Raw genomic sequence first — 13,746 nt, 5'->3', positions numbered from 1 at the left:
TCCTTGGGGTGCTCTGCCACATTCTCTGTCTCTATATGCCCTCCTGCTGATCTACCAGCTCATGTTAAGTTTTGCCAAGCCTGGTTCCTGGCATAGATCTGGCCCAAGCGGGTATTTCAGAGAAGTACATAGTTCTGGGGAACTGTGAGCTGGGCCTCACCTGGGCACCTCCTGATCATCTTCCCAGTGCTGTTCCTTTATGCTTTTCCGTCCCAAGTCACCCGATGATAAGAGCATAAGAAGAGTTCCTACTATTTAAAGAAAAGGATTAATAGGTACAGAGGAACTAGAAACCTAAAATTCAGTCAATAGGCCTGAAAAGGGAATGTGGGAAGGTTGGTATATCCCAAAGAGAGGAATTTCTGTAGCTAAGGTCTGAGGTCAGGGGGTCTGTGCCTGTCCTTCCTTGGGCAGTGGGCGGTTAGACTGTGCCTTTAACCAGCTGTTAAACTGGAACTAATTGCTGAGACAACAGCAGGCCCAATATCAAGAAAACTATTCATGAAAGCCAGATACGTTTAAGAGTGTTTTGCCTTGTGAAAAATTCTGTACCTGGAATGAGAGGACTTACAAAAGTGTTTCTTTTTTATATGTATATTTTTTAATTTAAAAGATTTTATTTACTTATCTGTGAGAGAGAGAGAGAGAGAGAGAAAGAGAACATGAGCAGGGGGAAGGGCAAGGGAGAAGCAGGCTCCTCGCTGAGCAGGGAGCCTGATGTGGGACTCGATTCCAGGACCCCGGGATCATGACCTGAGCTGAAGGCCGATGCTTAACTGACTGAGCCACCCAGGCGCCCCAAAGTGTTTGTTTCTTAAATAAAAGAACTTTAAAAAAAAAAAAAAGATTTTATTTTTTAAAGTAACCTCTCCCCCGGACATGGGGCTCAAACTCATGACCCCGAGACCAAGAGTGACATGCTCCACCCACTGAGCTCACCAGGTGCCCCCCCCGCCCCGAGAACCGTGTTTCATGAAGAGTTTGAATTGGTTTATAAAAATACCTTCAAGACAGAAGGGTAAATAATTAGCGGTAGGATAGGGTCAAAGAAACATGGATAGAAAAAGACTCAGCTGGGAGGGGTTCGCACGGGAGAAGCTGCAGATGGCCCTCCGGACTCCCTGCCCTGGTAGTTTCCAGAAATTCCCAGCACGCCCCAGATGTTACTGAGCTATCTCTTCGGGGGAAGGATGGCCTTTCCTGATGTTGAGTCAGAGGAGTGTCTCTTGTAGCCTTGGGTGAAGTGGAGGACCAGCTGAGCATGCAGGCGGTCGTTTTTAGGGGGAAGGGATGATGTCTGAGCTCAGGGTTAGCAGCCCGTGACGGGAATCAAGGCAGGCTCTGACAACGGACTTGACCTGGGGAGACACTAGAAGCCGTCGAGGAAGAGGAATAGCCGTGCTTTCCTTTCTTTTCCTGGAAGGCGGAGGCGTGTTTGGAGCTTTAGCCCCGACGCTGCCCTGGACTGGCAGGCAGAGCACAGGGTGTCTTGGGTGTGGGCTCCTCCTACTGCTCCCTGGACCAGGGCCCAGGGGACTCACTCTGCATGTGGCCTGTCACTGACTCCCGGGGGGCTAGAGTCCGTGACCTTGGTCAGCCAAGAAGCTAACTCAGTGGGGGTTGACCTCCCTGCTAAATGTGAGACCGGGGATGAAAACGAGGGCCTCCAGCTCTCCCCAACCCCTGTCATTGCAAAACAGCACCTTGGGCTCTGACCCTTACCTGCAGGTTACTGTCTGTGCCCTTAATGGTCAGGGGCCCCGGGTGAGGCCGAGGCGAGAGGGTGACACAGAATGAGTCCCCGTTTCTCACTAGAGGATTGAAGCCTGGGGCCAGACTTCCCAGCCTCAGGCCACCAGCTGAATGAACGCAGCTTTCCGTGACTTGTTCAAGTGACCCGTAAGATGGGAGTAGTGCTCACGACACCTCGCGTGGTAGGGGCCTGGGATGGGGCCTTCTTGTCACATACGCTCAGTGCGGGTTTGTTGTCGTTATTATTAAATGCACGTCGCAGCCCAGGGGCATTGCTGTTAGGTATCAGTCACAACTTTTTCACGTAGACGCTGTAACGGGTGCTGGGTTGAGAAAAATTAGGTTGTGACCCACGCTGGTTGACTCGAAGTGATTGGGATCCGTTAGTCGGAGGCTTTAGTTGTGTTTACAGTCGACAGTGGAAGGCCTTCAGTGTGGGATCGCGGGGTGCTCCTTCGAGATAAGCTGCCTTACGTCACTCCTTGGTGTGGAGGGGCCTGCTGGCCTCGAGGCTGCCCCGGCCGGGCCCCGGAGTCCTGGCTGCAACTCTCTTGTTCCTTGCAGGTTGTGAACGTTACTGGGATTTCTGTGGGGACTGGCTTGGCCTCGGCTTGCGACACACTCATGTCTCAGGTGAGGCCCCTCCTGCCCTCCCCCACACGCCTGTTGTGGTCAGTTCCCTTTCCTGTGGGACACAACGTAGGGGACTGTCCCCTCCGTGGCTTTTGTTGCCTCTTCTTTGTCAAATACCATGCTGCTGACGGCTGCAGATACAAGGAGGGTCGGCTTTCCTAATTGTGTCTTCGGGGCCTGTGTGCTCAGGTGGGGCTGGGTTTTCCTTCTTCTCTCCCGTTGTGATCTCTCCCACCCTAAAACTGTCCTCCCTCACCCGATGTTGAAGACTCACAGCTCCCTCTCCCACCCCCATGTCTCTCTCCTGAGGGCCAGGCTTGAATGTCGGTCACGTCCCAGACACCTCAAACTCAGCTCGACCAGAACTAAACTCGTCAGGCTTTCCCACCCGAACTGTTTCTCTCACAAGAATACACCACCCTCTGCTCAAATCAGAATCCTTCTTTATCTCCCATCTCCATGTGTAGCAGAGAATCTGCTTCTTTCCATCCTCATTGGCTGTCATGGGATTGGGAACTCTGGGTTGGTGTGCTAGCATAATCAGAGGTCAGATTCTGGTCCAGGCCTTTTACTCCTGGCTCCGTCTTCCATCTCACCCATCCGCTTTACAACCATAGTGGTTTCCCTACTAGGATCCGAGGTGCTTGGGGAGAAAGGCTTTCTCCCATTCAGTCTTTGGATCCCTGTGGTTCAGCCTTGTGCTTGCTATGTAGTGGGTACCCTGGAAGTTTGTTGAATGAGTGAGAGGAAAGCAGAGAAGCAAGCAGAGATGGGTAGATGGGTGGACAGATGGTTGGTTGGATAGATGGATGATGGATGGCCAGGTGGGTGGGTGGAGGGACAGATGGATGGTTAGATAGATGGTTGTGTGGATGGTTGGGTAGATGGATGATGGATGGACAGGTGGATAGATGTTTAGGTGGATGGTGGATGGGTGCTTGGGTAGATGGATGATGGATGGTTAAGTAGATGGTTGGGTAGATGGATGATGCATGGATGGGTAGGTGGGTAGAGGGATGGATGGATGGATAGATGGTTGGGTGGGTGGTAGATGGATGAGTGAATAGATGGATGATGGATAGATGGGTGGGTGGATGTATCAGATGAGTCCTGTCTTCAAACCCCAATGCCTGGGAGAGTGAGGACAAGGTTATATCCCAAGGAAGGAGCAGCACTCAGCGTATGTGGTGTCTTCTGAGCTGTTGCACTCAGCTCCCCAGCAGTTTGTGCATGAAGGTGTCCTGAGATAGTTTTTATGGGCTAAGCTAAACATGGCTCTAAAGGATTTAATGTAATTTAGGCTAAAGTTAGCTCTGGATTGGCATGGCATAGGATATGAATTGTTATTTTTATTTTTATTATTTATTTTATAAAAATTTTTTTTAAAAGATTTTATTTATTTATTTGACAGAGAGAGACACAGTGAGAGAGGGAACACAAGCAGGGGGAGTGGGAGAGGGAGAAGCAGGGTTCCCGCCGAGCAGGGAGCCCGATGCGGGGTTCGATCCCAGGACCCTGGGATCATGACCTGAGCTGAAGGCAGACGCTTAACGACTGAGCCACCCAGGTGCCCCAGGATATGAATTTTTATTTTAAACTAGTTTTTTGTACCTTTTTGCACCATTTCTGTTATTTTTATTCATATGGTTTTAAAAAAAAAGAAAAGACTGTATGTTTAATTTATTGCCCCACCTATCAACATCTAATGGACATCTTTCTGTATTAGTAAATATATTCCATAATAGTACATTGTTACCTGGATTTTATTTAAGAATCATGCCCAGTTTTACTATTTCACAAGAATGAAGCAAAGGAGTTACCTGGATTTTAAATAGCGTTTTAAAAAGATTGTAAAAAAAATAATAAAAAATAAAATAAAATAAGAAGGTAGTTAAAAGTCAAGCACATATAGAAACTTTAGGTTATCTAGAAAAGTATTTGAAAAAGATGGGGGAAAAAATCACTAAAATTTAACCCTTCTGCATTAACTCTATTAACTTTTCAGTGAATGTCCTCCAAATATTTCCATCTGTGTACGCTTACACACCAACACCATTCTAAAATCTACGTGGTTTTATTACGTTTTCCTCCCATTAAACCATGTGTTTTGGAGAACACATGGAGTGAAGTAGGTACACACTGTCCCTTTAATATCTACATAATATCCTATGTCATTTATCTTGCCATGATTTTTATTTAATTTGTTTCCATTGCCTCTTTTTTTTTTTTTTAAAGATTTTATTTATTTGACAGAGAGACACAGTGAGAGGGAACACAAGCAGGGAGAGTGGGAGAGGGAGAAGCAGGCTCCCTGCTCAGCAGGGAGCCTGATGCGGGGCTCGATCCCAGGATCCCGGGATCATGACCTGAGCCGGAGGCAGACGCTTAACTGACTGAGCCACCCAGGCGCCCTGTTTCCATTGCCTCTTGTACTGTGCTTTAAGGTTGACCCCTTTTTGGGTGTGGAAAGAGATGGTCATTCGGGTTACTTGAAGGAAAGGGAGCGTGAGAAAAGCTCCGCGAGGCCCAGACTCGGCCAAGGCCACTGTGGGGACGCGGCCCCTCGGCCTCGGTCGGGTCTGCTTCTGTCTGGGGCCTGCTCCTCCCCGGACCCGCTCTCTGCTCCACACTCTGGCCGCCCGGTGGCTGCTCACCTCTGGCTTCTGGACCCTCGTCCCTCCTAGACTTCAGCAGGTTCTGTCGTTTCCCTGCTGGGACCTCCCGCTGACCCTGTCGCACTGTGGAGGCCGCTGGGCCTGCTGCCGGGCCCCTCCCCGGTCCCAGCCACGCGGGCCGCCCCGCCGGACCTCTCCCACATGGCTCTCAGCACACCTTAGCATTCTTTAACGTTGTTGTGTTTCTTCTCTCAAGTCCTTTGGAGGCAAGAACCTAAGACGCGTGGGGATCATCCTTCAAAGAGGAATCCTCATCTTGGTGCTGTGTTGCTTTCCTTGCTGGGCCCTCTTCATCAATACGGAGCGCATCCTCCTGCTCTTGAAACAAGACCCCGAAGTCTCCAGGTCAGCAGCGCCTCTTAATGTCAGAACCCCAGGTTCAGAGTAAGTCACTGTCTGGTCCTCTTACCCATGTTGACATGTTCAGCCGATTCCCTGGACTCGAACTCCGTGGCAAATGGAAGCTGTGATGTGCAGACCACAGGATAGAGGGCTGGTGGGGTCCACCTGACACGGGGTGACACGGTGACCTGGTGCCGTGCCCAAAGTGAAAAGCTACAAGACAAGAACGTAATACCCTTGGCCCGAGTCGACCTTTCCCAGAGTTCCTCCATCGTGGTGTTTTGCAAACGCACAGAGTATCTCTCTCCTCCCAGAGCAGAATAGGAACACAGTTGCCTTCACTTTTGTTTTTAGAGTTGGGGTTTTTTTAAACCTACAATTCCAGCAAGCTCTCTGGGATCGTCTTCAGGGTACGTGGGATCCAGGGAGGCATCTCTCCTTTCCTAGAAGACCGTTCCTCTGGCTTTAGTGTGAGACACACCTACAGTCCTGACTCAAAACGTTTCTAAATTTTGCCCAACTTTCAATTCATTTTGCTGTGTTCATTCTACCTTTCCTGCTAAGAAGGAGCTGAAAGATGTGAAGTCCGGCTTCCCTTTAGAAAGCAGACCCTCAGCAGGCCTGATGTAGTGTTAATTTGGGTTGTAGAAAAGGTCTCTTAAGAGTGTTACTAAATTTCCCCATCTAAATTATTTTTAGTTTTAATTTTTAGAAAATACTGTATGGATTCAATTTGAAGAAATGGGACCAGCAATTGTTTGAATATTAACTGAAGGCTGTTTGTTGTTTATTTCAGGATAGCCCAGATTTATGTGATGATTTTTATTCCGGCTCTTCCTGTAAGTGTCAAGGATATTCTTTTTTTTTTTTTTTTAGATATATTTATTTATTTATTAGAGAGAGAGAGAGCAGAGCAGGGGGGAGGGGCAGAGAGAGAAGCAGGCTCCCGGATGAGCAGGGAGCCCAATGTGGGGCTCGATCCCAGGACCCCGGGATCATGACCTGAGCAGAAGGCAGGCGCCCAACCGACTGAGCCAGCCAGGCGCCCTGCGTTGCAATGCACGAAGCAGCTCATGAATGTGGTCATGTGTGTGCCTCCCTCCTTTGTTTTATCATAGTGCTGTTCCTGTGTACATTCAACAAGTATGTCTTGGACCTGCCATCCCTCCCTTACTGATTCTCAGAGCTTGTACCACTTTGAGGTCCCACAGCTTACACTGATCAGGAGAAGAACTTTCCTTCCTTATGCCATGGTTACTTTCGATTGCAAATTAATCAGGGTGTTTCCGGGGCTCCCCTGGGATCTGGGGAAGGTACCCCCAGCTAGCACCCTGGGAGCCATTCAGATGTCAAAGGAGTGAGCGGTTCCTGCTTCAGCCAGTTAGAAGTCGACTTGTCCATTCGTCGGGGAGTCCTTTCTGGAAAATTCCAAACAGCATCCTAGCATTGGTTGGTGTGGCTCTGGTTCTCCAAATTTGAGGTCTCATCAAGAAGAAATACCTTTTTGAAAAACAGAATTGGCAGAAACTGTTGGAATTAGAATTATACTTTCATATTAACAAGAGGTTGTCTTTCTATTTCATCTTACAGGCAGCATTCCTGTTCCAGCTGCAGACGAGGTACTTACAAAGTCAGGTACAGATTCGTTTTCTATTTTTACTTCATGGTACTGGAAATGTATAATAAATATTCTTAGGGAGTTTTCCATGAAAGCAATTCACAATTTTTTTTCCCGGAATTCTACCCAGAGCTCCTTGTTGGGGAGACGTGACATCTCGTAGATGGATTTTGTCCAGCTCAGGAGACGCCCGTCTCCAGCTGTCAGATTCCTGCGCCCGCCCCTGGTGTTACTGTGCAGTCCGCACACGCCACCCCCTACCTCTTCCGTGAGCCACCTGCTTGCCTTCATGTGACTTCTGTCCACAGAAGCCGCTCTACTCTGATGGTGGCCAGCTCTGTTTAAACACATGGAGAATCCTAAAGAAAATGTTTATCCAAGGACCAGGGTAGAGTGGGCCACAGACCCAGAAGCAGCGAGGAGCTATGGCCCTGTAAAGCCCAGGGGGTTGGGTGGAACCTTCACCGCACGCCTGCTAGGGGCCCGGCCTGGGGGTGTTCTGTATGAGATGATTTCATGAACCCCCACCGCGGCCCTGTGGAGAAGTCACTTGGCCAAGAAGTGTCTCCCAAATGGTCTTCCCGTGACGCCGCATGCCAGGAACCGAGTTGCTGTGCATGCGATCCTTCCTTCTCTTCTCTCTCTGTGATACCACCTGGGGCCCAGCGGGTCATTCAGAAGCATTTACACACTGCTGGTTGGTTGGGTTTTACCAGTTTATTATCAAAGGATATGGCAAAGAATGCCGACGAACTCCCAGATGGCGAGGTCTGTGGGAAAGGGGTGCCATTTTCGCAGCACGCCCTCATGTTCACCAACCTGGAAGCTCTCTGAACCCTGTGCTTTTGGGATTTTTATGGAGGCTTCCTCACATAGGCAGGATTGACCATTTACTCTGTTCCCAGCCCCTCTCCCCTGTCTGGAAAATGAGAGATGGGCTGAAAAAGTCAAGCTTCTAATCATGGCTTGGTGTTTCTCGTGACCAGTTCCCATCCAGGAGCCCACTGAGAGTCCCCTCATTACGACAAAAGGCACCCTTGTCACCCAAGACATTCCAAAGGATTTAGGGACTCCGTGTCAAGAACCCGTGTTGAAAACCATGTATTAGAACAAAGGATTCCCCTAGTGCTCTTATCACTGGGGAAATTACCAGGGATTTAGGAGCTCTGTGCTGGGAACCGGGGGCGGGGCGGGGGCAGAGACCAATATGTATGTTTTCCGTTATTTCACACCACCTAACTGATTAGCTCTTGAAAATGCTATTTGTTTTCTTATTTGTCTGGGGATTTTAGGGCATCATCATGCCGCAAGTGATCACTGGGATTGCAGTGAACGTGATCAACGTGGGCATGAATGCCCTCCTGCTCTATGCCCTGGACCTCGGCGTGGTGTAAGTAGTGACCCTCTCATTCCCCAAATCCTGAGTGTCTGCTGTGTGCTGGCTCCAGTCCCAGGGGCTGGGATACAGGGGAGTGAGGCAGCCCCGGAGGGAGCACTGAGAGATGCTCCATATGATAGGGCGGGGGCCGGTGCTCAGGGCACCGGGAGGGGCAGCCAGCCTAGGCTGTTGGAAGGAGTGAGAGGCTTAGTTGGGGGAGATGAGGGAGAATGCTGTGGAAGAAGTGATGTGTGAGCTGACACCTGCATGTCGGAGTGGAGTTAGCCCGAGGAGCCTGTGCAGATGGAGATGGGTGCCCCGAGCGAAGGCAGGAGGGGGGCAGAGGACTGTAGGGATTCTCCTGCTCTCTCTGAGTTGTAAGAAACTGAGCCAGTTCCATCTTTATGAAGCTTGAGAATAGGAGGGTCCCCCGTAGAAGGCAGTGTCAGATTGGACCTCTCACGGAGGCGCCATGCTGTTGGTCCATCCCTCGGTCGAACCTTCTGGTGCACTGGCCCAGAGCCACTCTCCCTCACATGTGGCGGACGTGGTCCCACCAGCGCTTGGAGACCCAGCCCTGAGCCCTGGCAGTTTTTAGATGCTTTAGGGCAGCGTGGTTCTTTATAAATAAAAACTAGTTTAGTGGGTCATGATGGACACTTTAAAAAATGAGGTGTATTATGAATGAAATAAAATGAAATAGAATAGAATAGAAAATGAGAAGGTATGGGGGTATTTTCATGAGACGTTTGTTTCTGTGTGTGTGTGCTCCTGTGCGTACACATATTATTGTGGGTACCAGGTAGTGATAGGAAATTTATTTCTTACTGTTAGTTGCAGTAGGAAACATATATATAAAAGCCATTAAGTAAAGGACAGTGGAGAGGTGGAATAAAAGAATAATGAATGAAAAAATGTTGGTAACATCTTCCTTATGCCAGGAAACTGAAAGAGGCTTTGGCTGTAAGAGTCGGCAGGCAGGTTTGCGAGCTGGTGACATCAACCCACATAAACGCCTGAGTAGGGGGTCCGGGTTTCCCCTTCAGGTGCACATTACAGACCCTCTCTTCAAAGTTTCTTGAACAAAATAAATAAAAATCTTTAAAAAAAAAGTTTCTTGAACAGCTTTACGAAGGACAGTTTGTTGGGGGTAGTTGGGTAAGAGGAGAAGAATCCATGGGAATGGATTAATCAGTGATAAAATTCAAGGATTGGTCAGAAGAGTAAAGTGAAAAAATAGACAGCAAGCAGTCCCGGGCTCTCTGTGCATCGTTTTATTTGTGGGGTAAAATGTCATCTGTCAATGATGCTCTAAGGTTATCTTGTAATAGCAAACAAATTTATTATAATCCTGGGAAATAAAACAACTATGAACCTTAGACCAGTATTTTGAACACAGTAGCTGTGTTTTGATACTTTATGTAACTAATTATGTGTAAGAATTTATCCGATGGGTTATTTCAGGCTGTGAGGACAAAGAATGGTGACATGTTTATGTTCTTTCGTTTTTTGGGTTGACGAATAGTCACATTTGGCTCTTCCACAAAATTCAGTGTTGGTGGAAAGAAAACAAGTCCATCATAAGTGGGTGCTGTATCATTAAAAGATAGCCCATGGGTTCTAGGCTTTTCTAAAGACTGTGATTCTCTAATGAAGCCAAAGCTCTTCGGGGGTAGCCTGTTTCTTTGTACTTGGACGGAAGACACGCACAGGGAATGATCACGTTCTCTCCTTCAGAGGATCTGCCTGGGCAAACACCACTTCCCAGTTCCTCCTGTCTGCTCTTCTTTTCCTGTATGTGTGGTGGAAAAAAATCCACGTCGACACTTGGGGAGGTACGAGGACTTTGATTTCTTACATTTTGTTATTTATTATTCAGAAGGATGTAATTCTGGCTTGGGGAATTGTTTCCCCCCACAGAGAGTTGTTCTTTTTTTTTATTTTTAGATCTTTTGGGAAATTTAAAAATTACAGAAAATATTTAAGGTAGTGAAAAAAATTACAGGTCAATATGAGATTTTTTAAAGATTTTATATCTATGAAGGCAGCTTTTGGTCATAGAAAACTGTTGGCAGCTGTTGGGTTGTAAGAATTGATACTTAATGAATTAAAATTGTGGATACAAAAATCCTAACTGTTCTTTGCAATTTACCCTGCTATATTAAAGTGAAGTTGGATTAATGTCTTACCAACTCAAGTGAACAGATTGAACTCTCTTAAACAATCAGTACTACTTACAGGTTAGCTAAATTCCCTTAAATAGTTTAACATGCATTTGTAAATTTAGTAAAATGGGTTTCTTTTGTTTTGTTTTCTAATCTTTAAAATTGTGCTAAGGTATATCTCATGTAAAGCTTGCCGTCTTAACCATTTTAAGTGCTCTTCAGTACATTCATGATGTTGCGTAACCATCACCACCATCTATTTCAGAAACATTTCTATCACCCCAAACAGAAACCTTGTACCAGTTAAGCAATAATTCCCCGTTTTCCCTCCCTCCAGCCCCCGGTAATTCCAGTCTACTTTCTGTTGATCTTGTACCTTGAAACTTTGCTGGAGTCATTCATTAGCCCTAGCGGCTTTCTTGTAGATTCTTTGGGTGTTTCTACATACAGGATCATGCCATGTGTGAATAGAGATCGTTTTACTTCTTTCTTCGGAGTTTTGGTGCCTTTTATTTCTTTTCTTGATTCATCAGTCTGATAGAACTTCCAGCACAATGTTGAATAGAAGTAGTAAAAGCAAGCATCTTCGTCTTGTTTCTGATTTCAGGGGGAAAGTTTTCAGTCTTAGGCATTGATATGATACGTGTGGGATTTTTCATAGAAGCGCTTCATCAGGTTGAGAAAATTTCCTCTATTCCTAGTTTGTTGAGTGTTTCTGTTCATAAAAGGCTGTTGGATTTTTTTTCTGCATTAACTGAGATGAACACTATTTGTTTTTCCCCCTTCGTTTTATTAATGTGATGTATTGCATTGATTGGTGTTAGTCATTACTTGCATTTCTGGGATAAATCCCATTTGGTCACAGTGTACAATCTTTTGAATATGCTGCTGGGTGTAGTTTGCCAGTATTTTGTTGAGGATTTTTACATCCATATTCATAAGGGATATTGCTCTGTGGTTTTCTTTTCTTGGGTTGTCTTAATCTGGCCTTGGTAGCAGGGGATGCTGGCCTCATAGAACGAGGCCATGAGTTCAGTAGTGTTACTTACTCTTCTCTTTTTTGGACGAGGTGGAGAAAGATTGGTGTCAGTTCTTCAGATGTTTGCTTTAATTCACCAGTAAAGCCCTAGGTCATGGACTTTTCTCTGTTGGGAAATTTTCATCGCCTATTCAATCCCTTATTAAAGATTTGTTGAGATTTTCTATTTCTCTTGGGTCAGTTTAGGTGATTCCCGTGTTTCTAAGAATTTTGTCATGTCATCTAGTTATCTAACTTGTTTCCATACAGTTGTTCCTAGTACTCTCTTAAAATCCTTTTTATTAATGTGAAGTTGGTAGTAACGTCCCCACTGTTATATTTGATTTCAGTTATTTGAGTCTTTGCTCTTTTTCTCTTGGTCAGTTTAGCTAAAGTGTTGTCAATTTCGTTGATCTGTTTTGGTTTTTTTCCCCCAAAGAAACAATTTTTGGTTTCTTCTGTTATTTTTCTGTTCTGTATTTCATTTTTCTCTGCTTTAATATTCAGTATTTATGTTGTTCTAGCTTTGGGTTTCATTTGCTCTTTTTCTGTTTTGAAACTCAATGTGTAAGATTAGTTTTATCAATTTGAGAGCTTCTCTCTTTTTTGACGTTAGGCATTTACAGCTATAAATTTCTGTTGGAGTGCTCCTTTGCTGTATCTCATCTGGTGTGTTATGTATTTGTTTTCTTTTGTTTCAGAGTATTTGCTGATTTCCTGTGGGTTTTTTTTTTTAAAGATTATTTACTTATCTGACAGAGAGAGAGATAGCAAGAGAGAGAGCACAAGCAGGGGGAGTGGGAGAGGGAGAAGCAGGCTTCCCGCTGAGCAAGGAGCCTGATGTGGGGGCTTGATCCCAGGACCCTCTCTGGCCTCGTAAAAAGAGTTTGGAAGTTTTCTTTCCATTTCGATTTTTTGAAACAGCTTCAGAAGAATAGGTATTAATTCTTCTTTAAATGTTTGGTAGAATTCCCCTGGGAAGCCATCTGGCCCTGGGCTCTTGTGTGTTGGGAGATTTTTTATTACGGCTTCAATTTCCTTGCTGGTGATGCGTCTGTTCAGGTTTTCTCTTTCTTCCTGGTTCAGTTTTGGTAGTTTATACGTGTCTAGGAATGCATCCATTTCTTCCAGATTGTCTAATTTGTTGGCATATAGTTGCTCATAATATGTTCTTACAATTGTTTGTATTTCTTTGGTGTTGGTTGTGATCTCCCCTCTTTCATTCACGATTTTATTTATTTGGGTCCTTTCTCTTTTTGATAAGTCTCACCAGGGGGTTATCAATCTTATTAATTCTTTCAAAGAATCAGCTCCTAGTTTCGTTGATCTGTTGTGCTGTTGTTTTGGTTTCTATTTCATTGATTTCTGCTCTAATCTTTATTATTTCTCTTCTCCTGCTGGGTTTAGGCTTTATTTGCTGTTCTTTCTCCAGCTCCTTTAGGTGTAGGGTTAGGTTGTGTATGCGAGGCCTTTCTTATTTGTTAAGAAAGGCTTGTAGTGCTATATATTTTCCTCTTAGGACTGCCTTTGCTGCATCCCAAAGATTTTGAACAGTTGTGTTTTCATTTTCACTTGTTTCCATGAATTTTTAAAAATTCTTCTTTAATTTCCTGGTTGACCCTTTCATTCTTTAGTAGGATGCTCTTTAGCCTCCATGTATTTGAGTCCTTTCCAAATTTCCTCTTGTGATTGAGTTCCAGTTTCAAAGCATTGTGGTCCAAAAATATGCAGGGAATGATCCCAATCTTTGGGTACCGGTTGAGACCTGATTTGTGACCCAGGATGTGATCTATTCTGGAGAATGTTCCATGTGCACTCAAGAAGAATGTGTATTCTGTTGCTTTGGGATGGAATGTTCTGAATATATCTGTGAAGTCCATCTGGTCCAGTGTGTCATTCAAAGCCCTTATTTCCCTGTCGATCTTCTGCTTAGATGATCTGTCCCTTTCAGTGAGGGGGCTGTTAAAGTCCCCTACTATTATTGTATTATTATGGATGTGTTTCTTTGATTTTGTTATTAATTGGCTTGTATAATTGGCTGCTCCCATGTTAGGGGCATAAATATTTACAATTGTTAGATCTTGTTGGATAGACCCTTTAATTATGATATAGTGTCCTTCCTCATCACTTATTACAGTCTTTGGTTTAAAAACTAATCTGTCTGG

General features: G+C 45.5%; 1 protein-coding gene across 1 annotated transcript in view; it reads left to right on the top strand.

The window, feature by feature from the left end:
• The window catches only part of LOC116649155 (multidrug and toxin extrusion protein 2-like), a 53,809-nt gene that overhangs the window by 4,263 nt on the left and 35,800 nt on the right, over positions 1-13,746 (top strand). Inside the window, 6 exon segments of the mRNA XM_032431683.1 lie at positions 2,317-2,385; positions 5,257-5,405; positions 6,199-6,241; positions 6,993-7,037; positions 8,313-8,410; positions 10,136-10,233. Of these exon segments, the coding sequence (XP_032287574.1) occupies positions 2,317-2,385; positions 5,257-5,405; positions 6,199-6,241; positions 6,993-7,037; positions 8,313-8,410; positions 10,136-10,233 (502 nt within the window).

The sequence above is a fragment of the Phoca vitulina genome, unplaced genomic scaffold, assembly GCF_004348235.1.
Source record: "Phoca vitulina isolate PV1807 unplaced genomic scaffold, GSC_HSeal_1.0 scaffold47, whole genome shotgun sequence".
Lineage (NCBI taxonomy): Eukaryota > Metazoa > Chordata > Mammalia > Carnivora > Phocidae > Phoca > Phoca vitulina.
The sequence above is the reverse complement of the archived record's forward strand: the minus strand, read 5'-3'. Positions and strand labels throughout refer to the sequence as shown.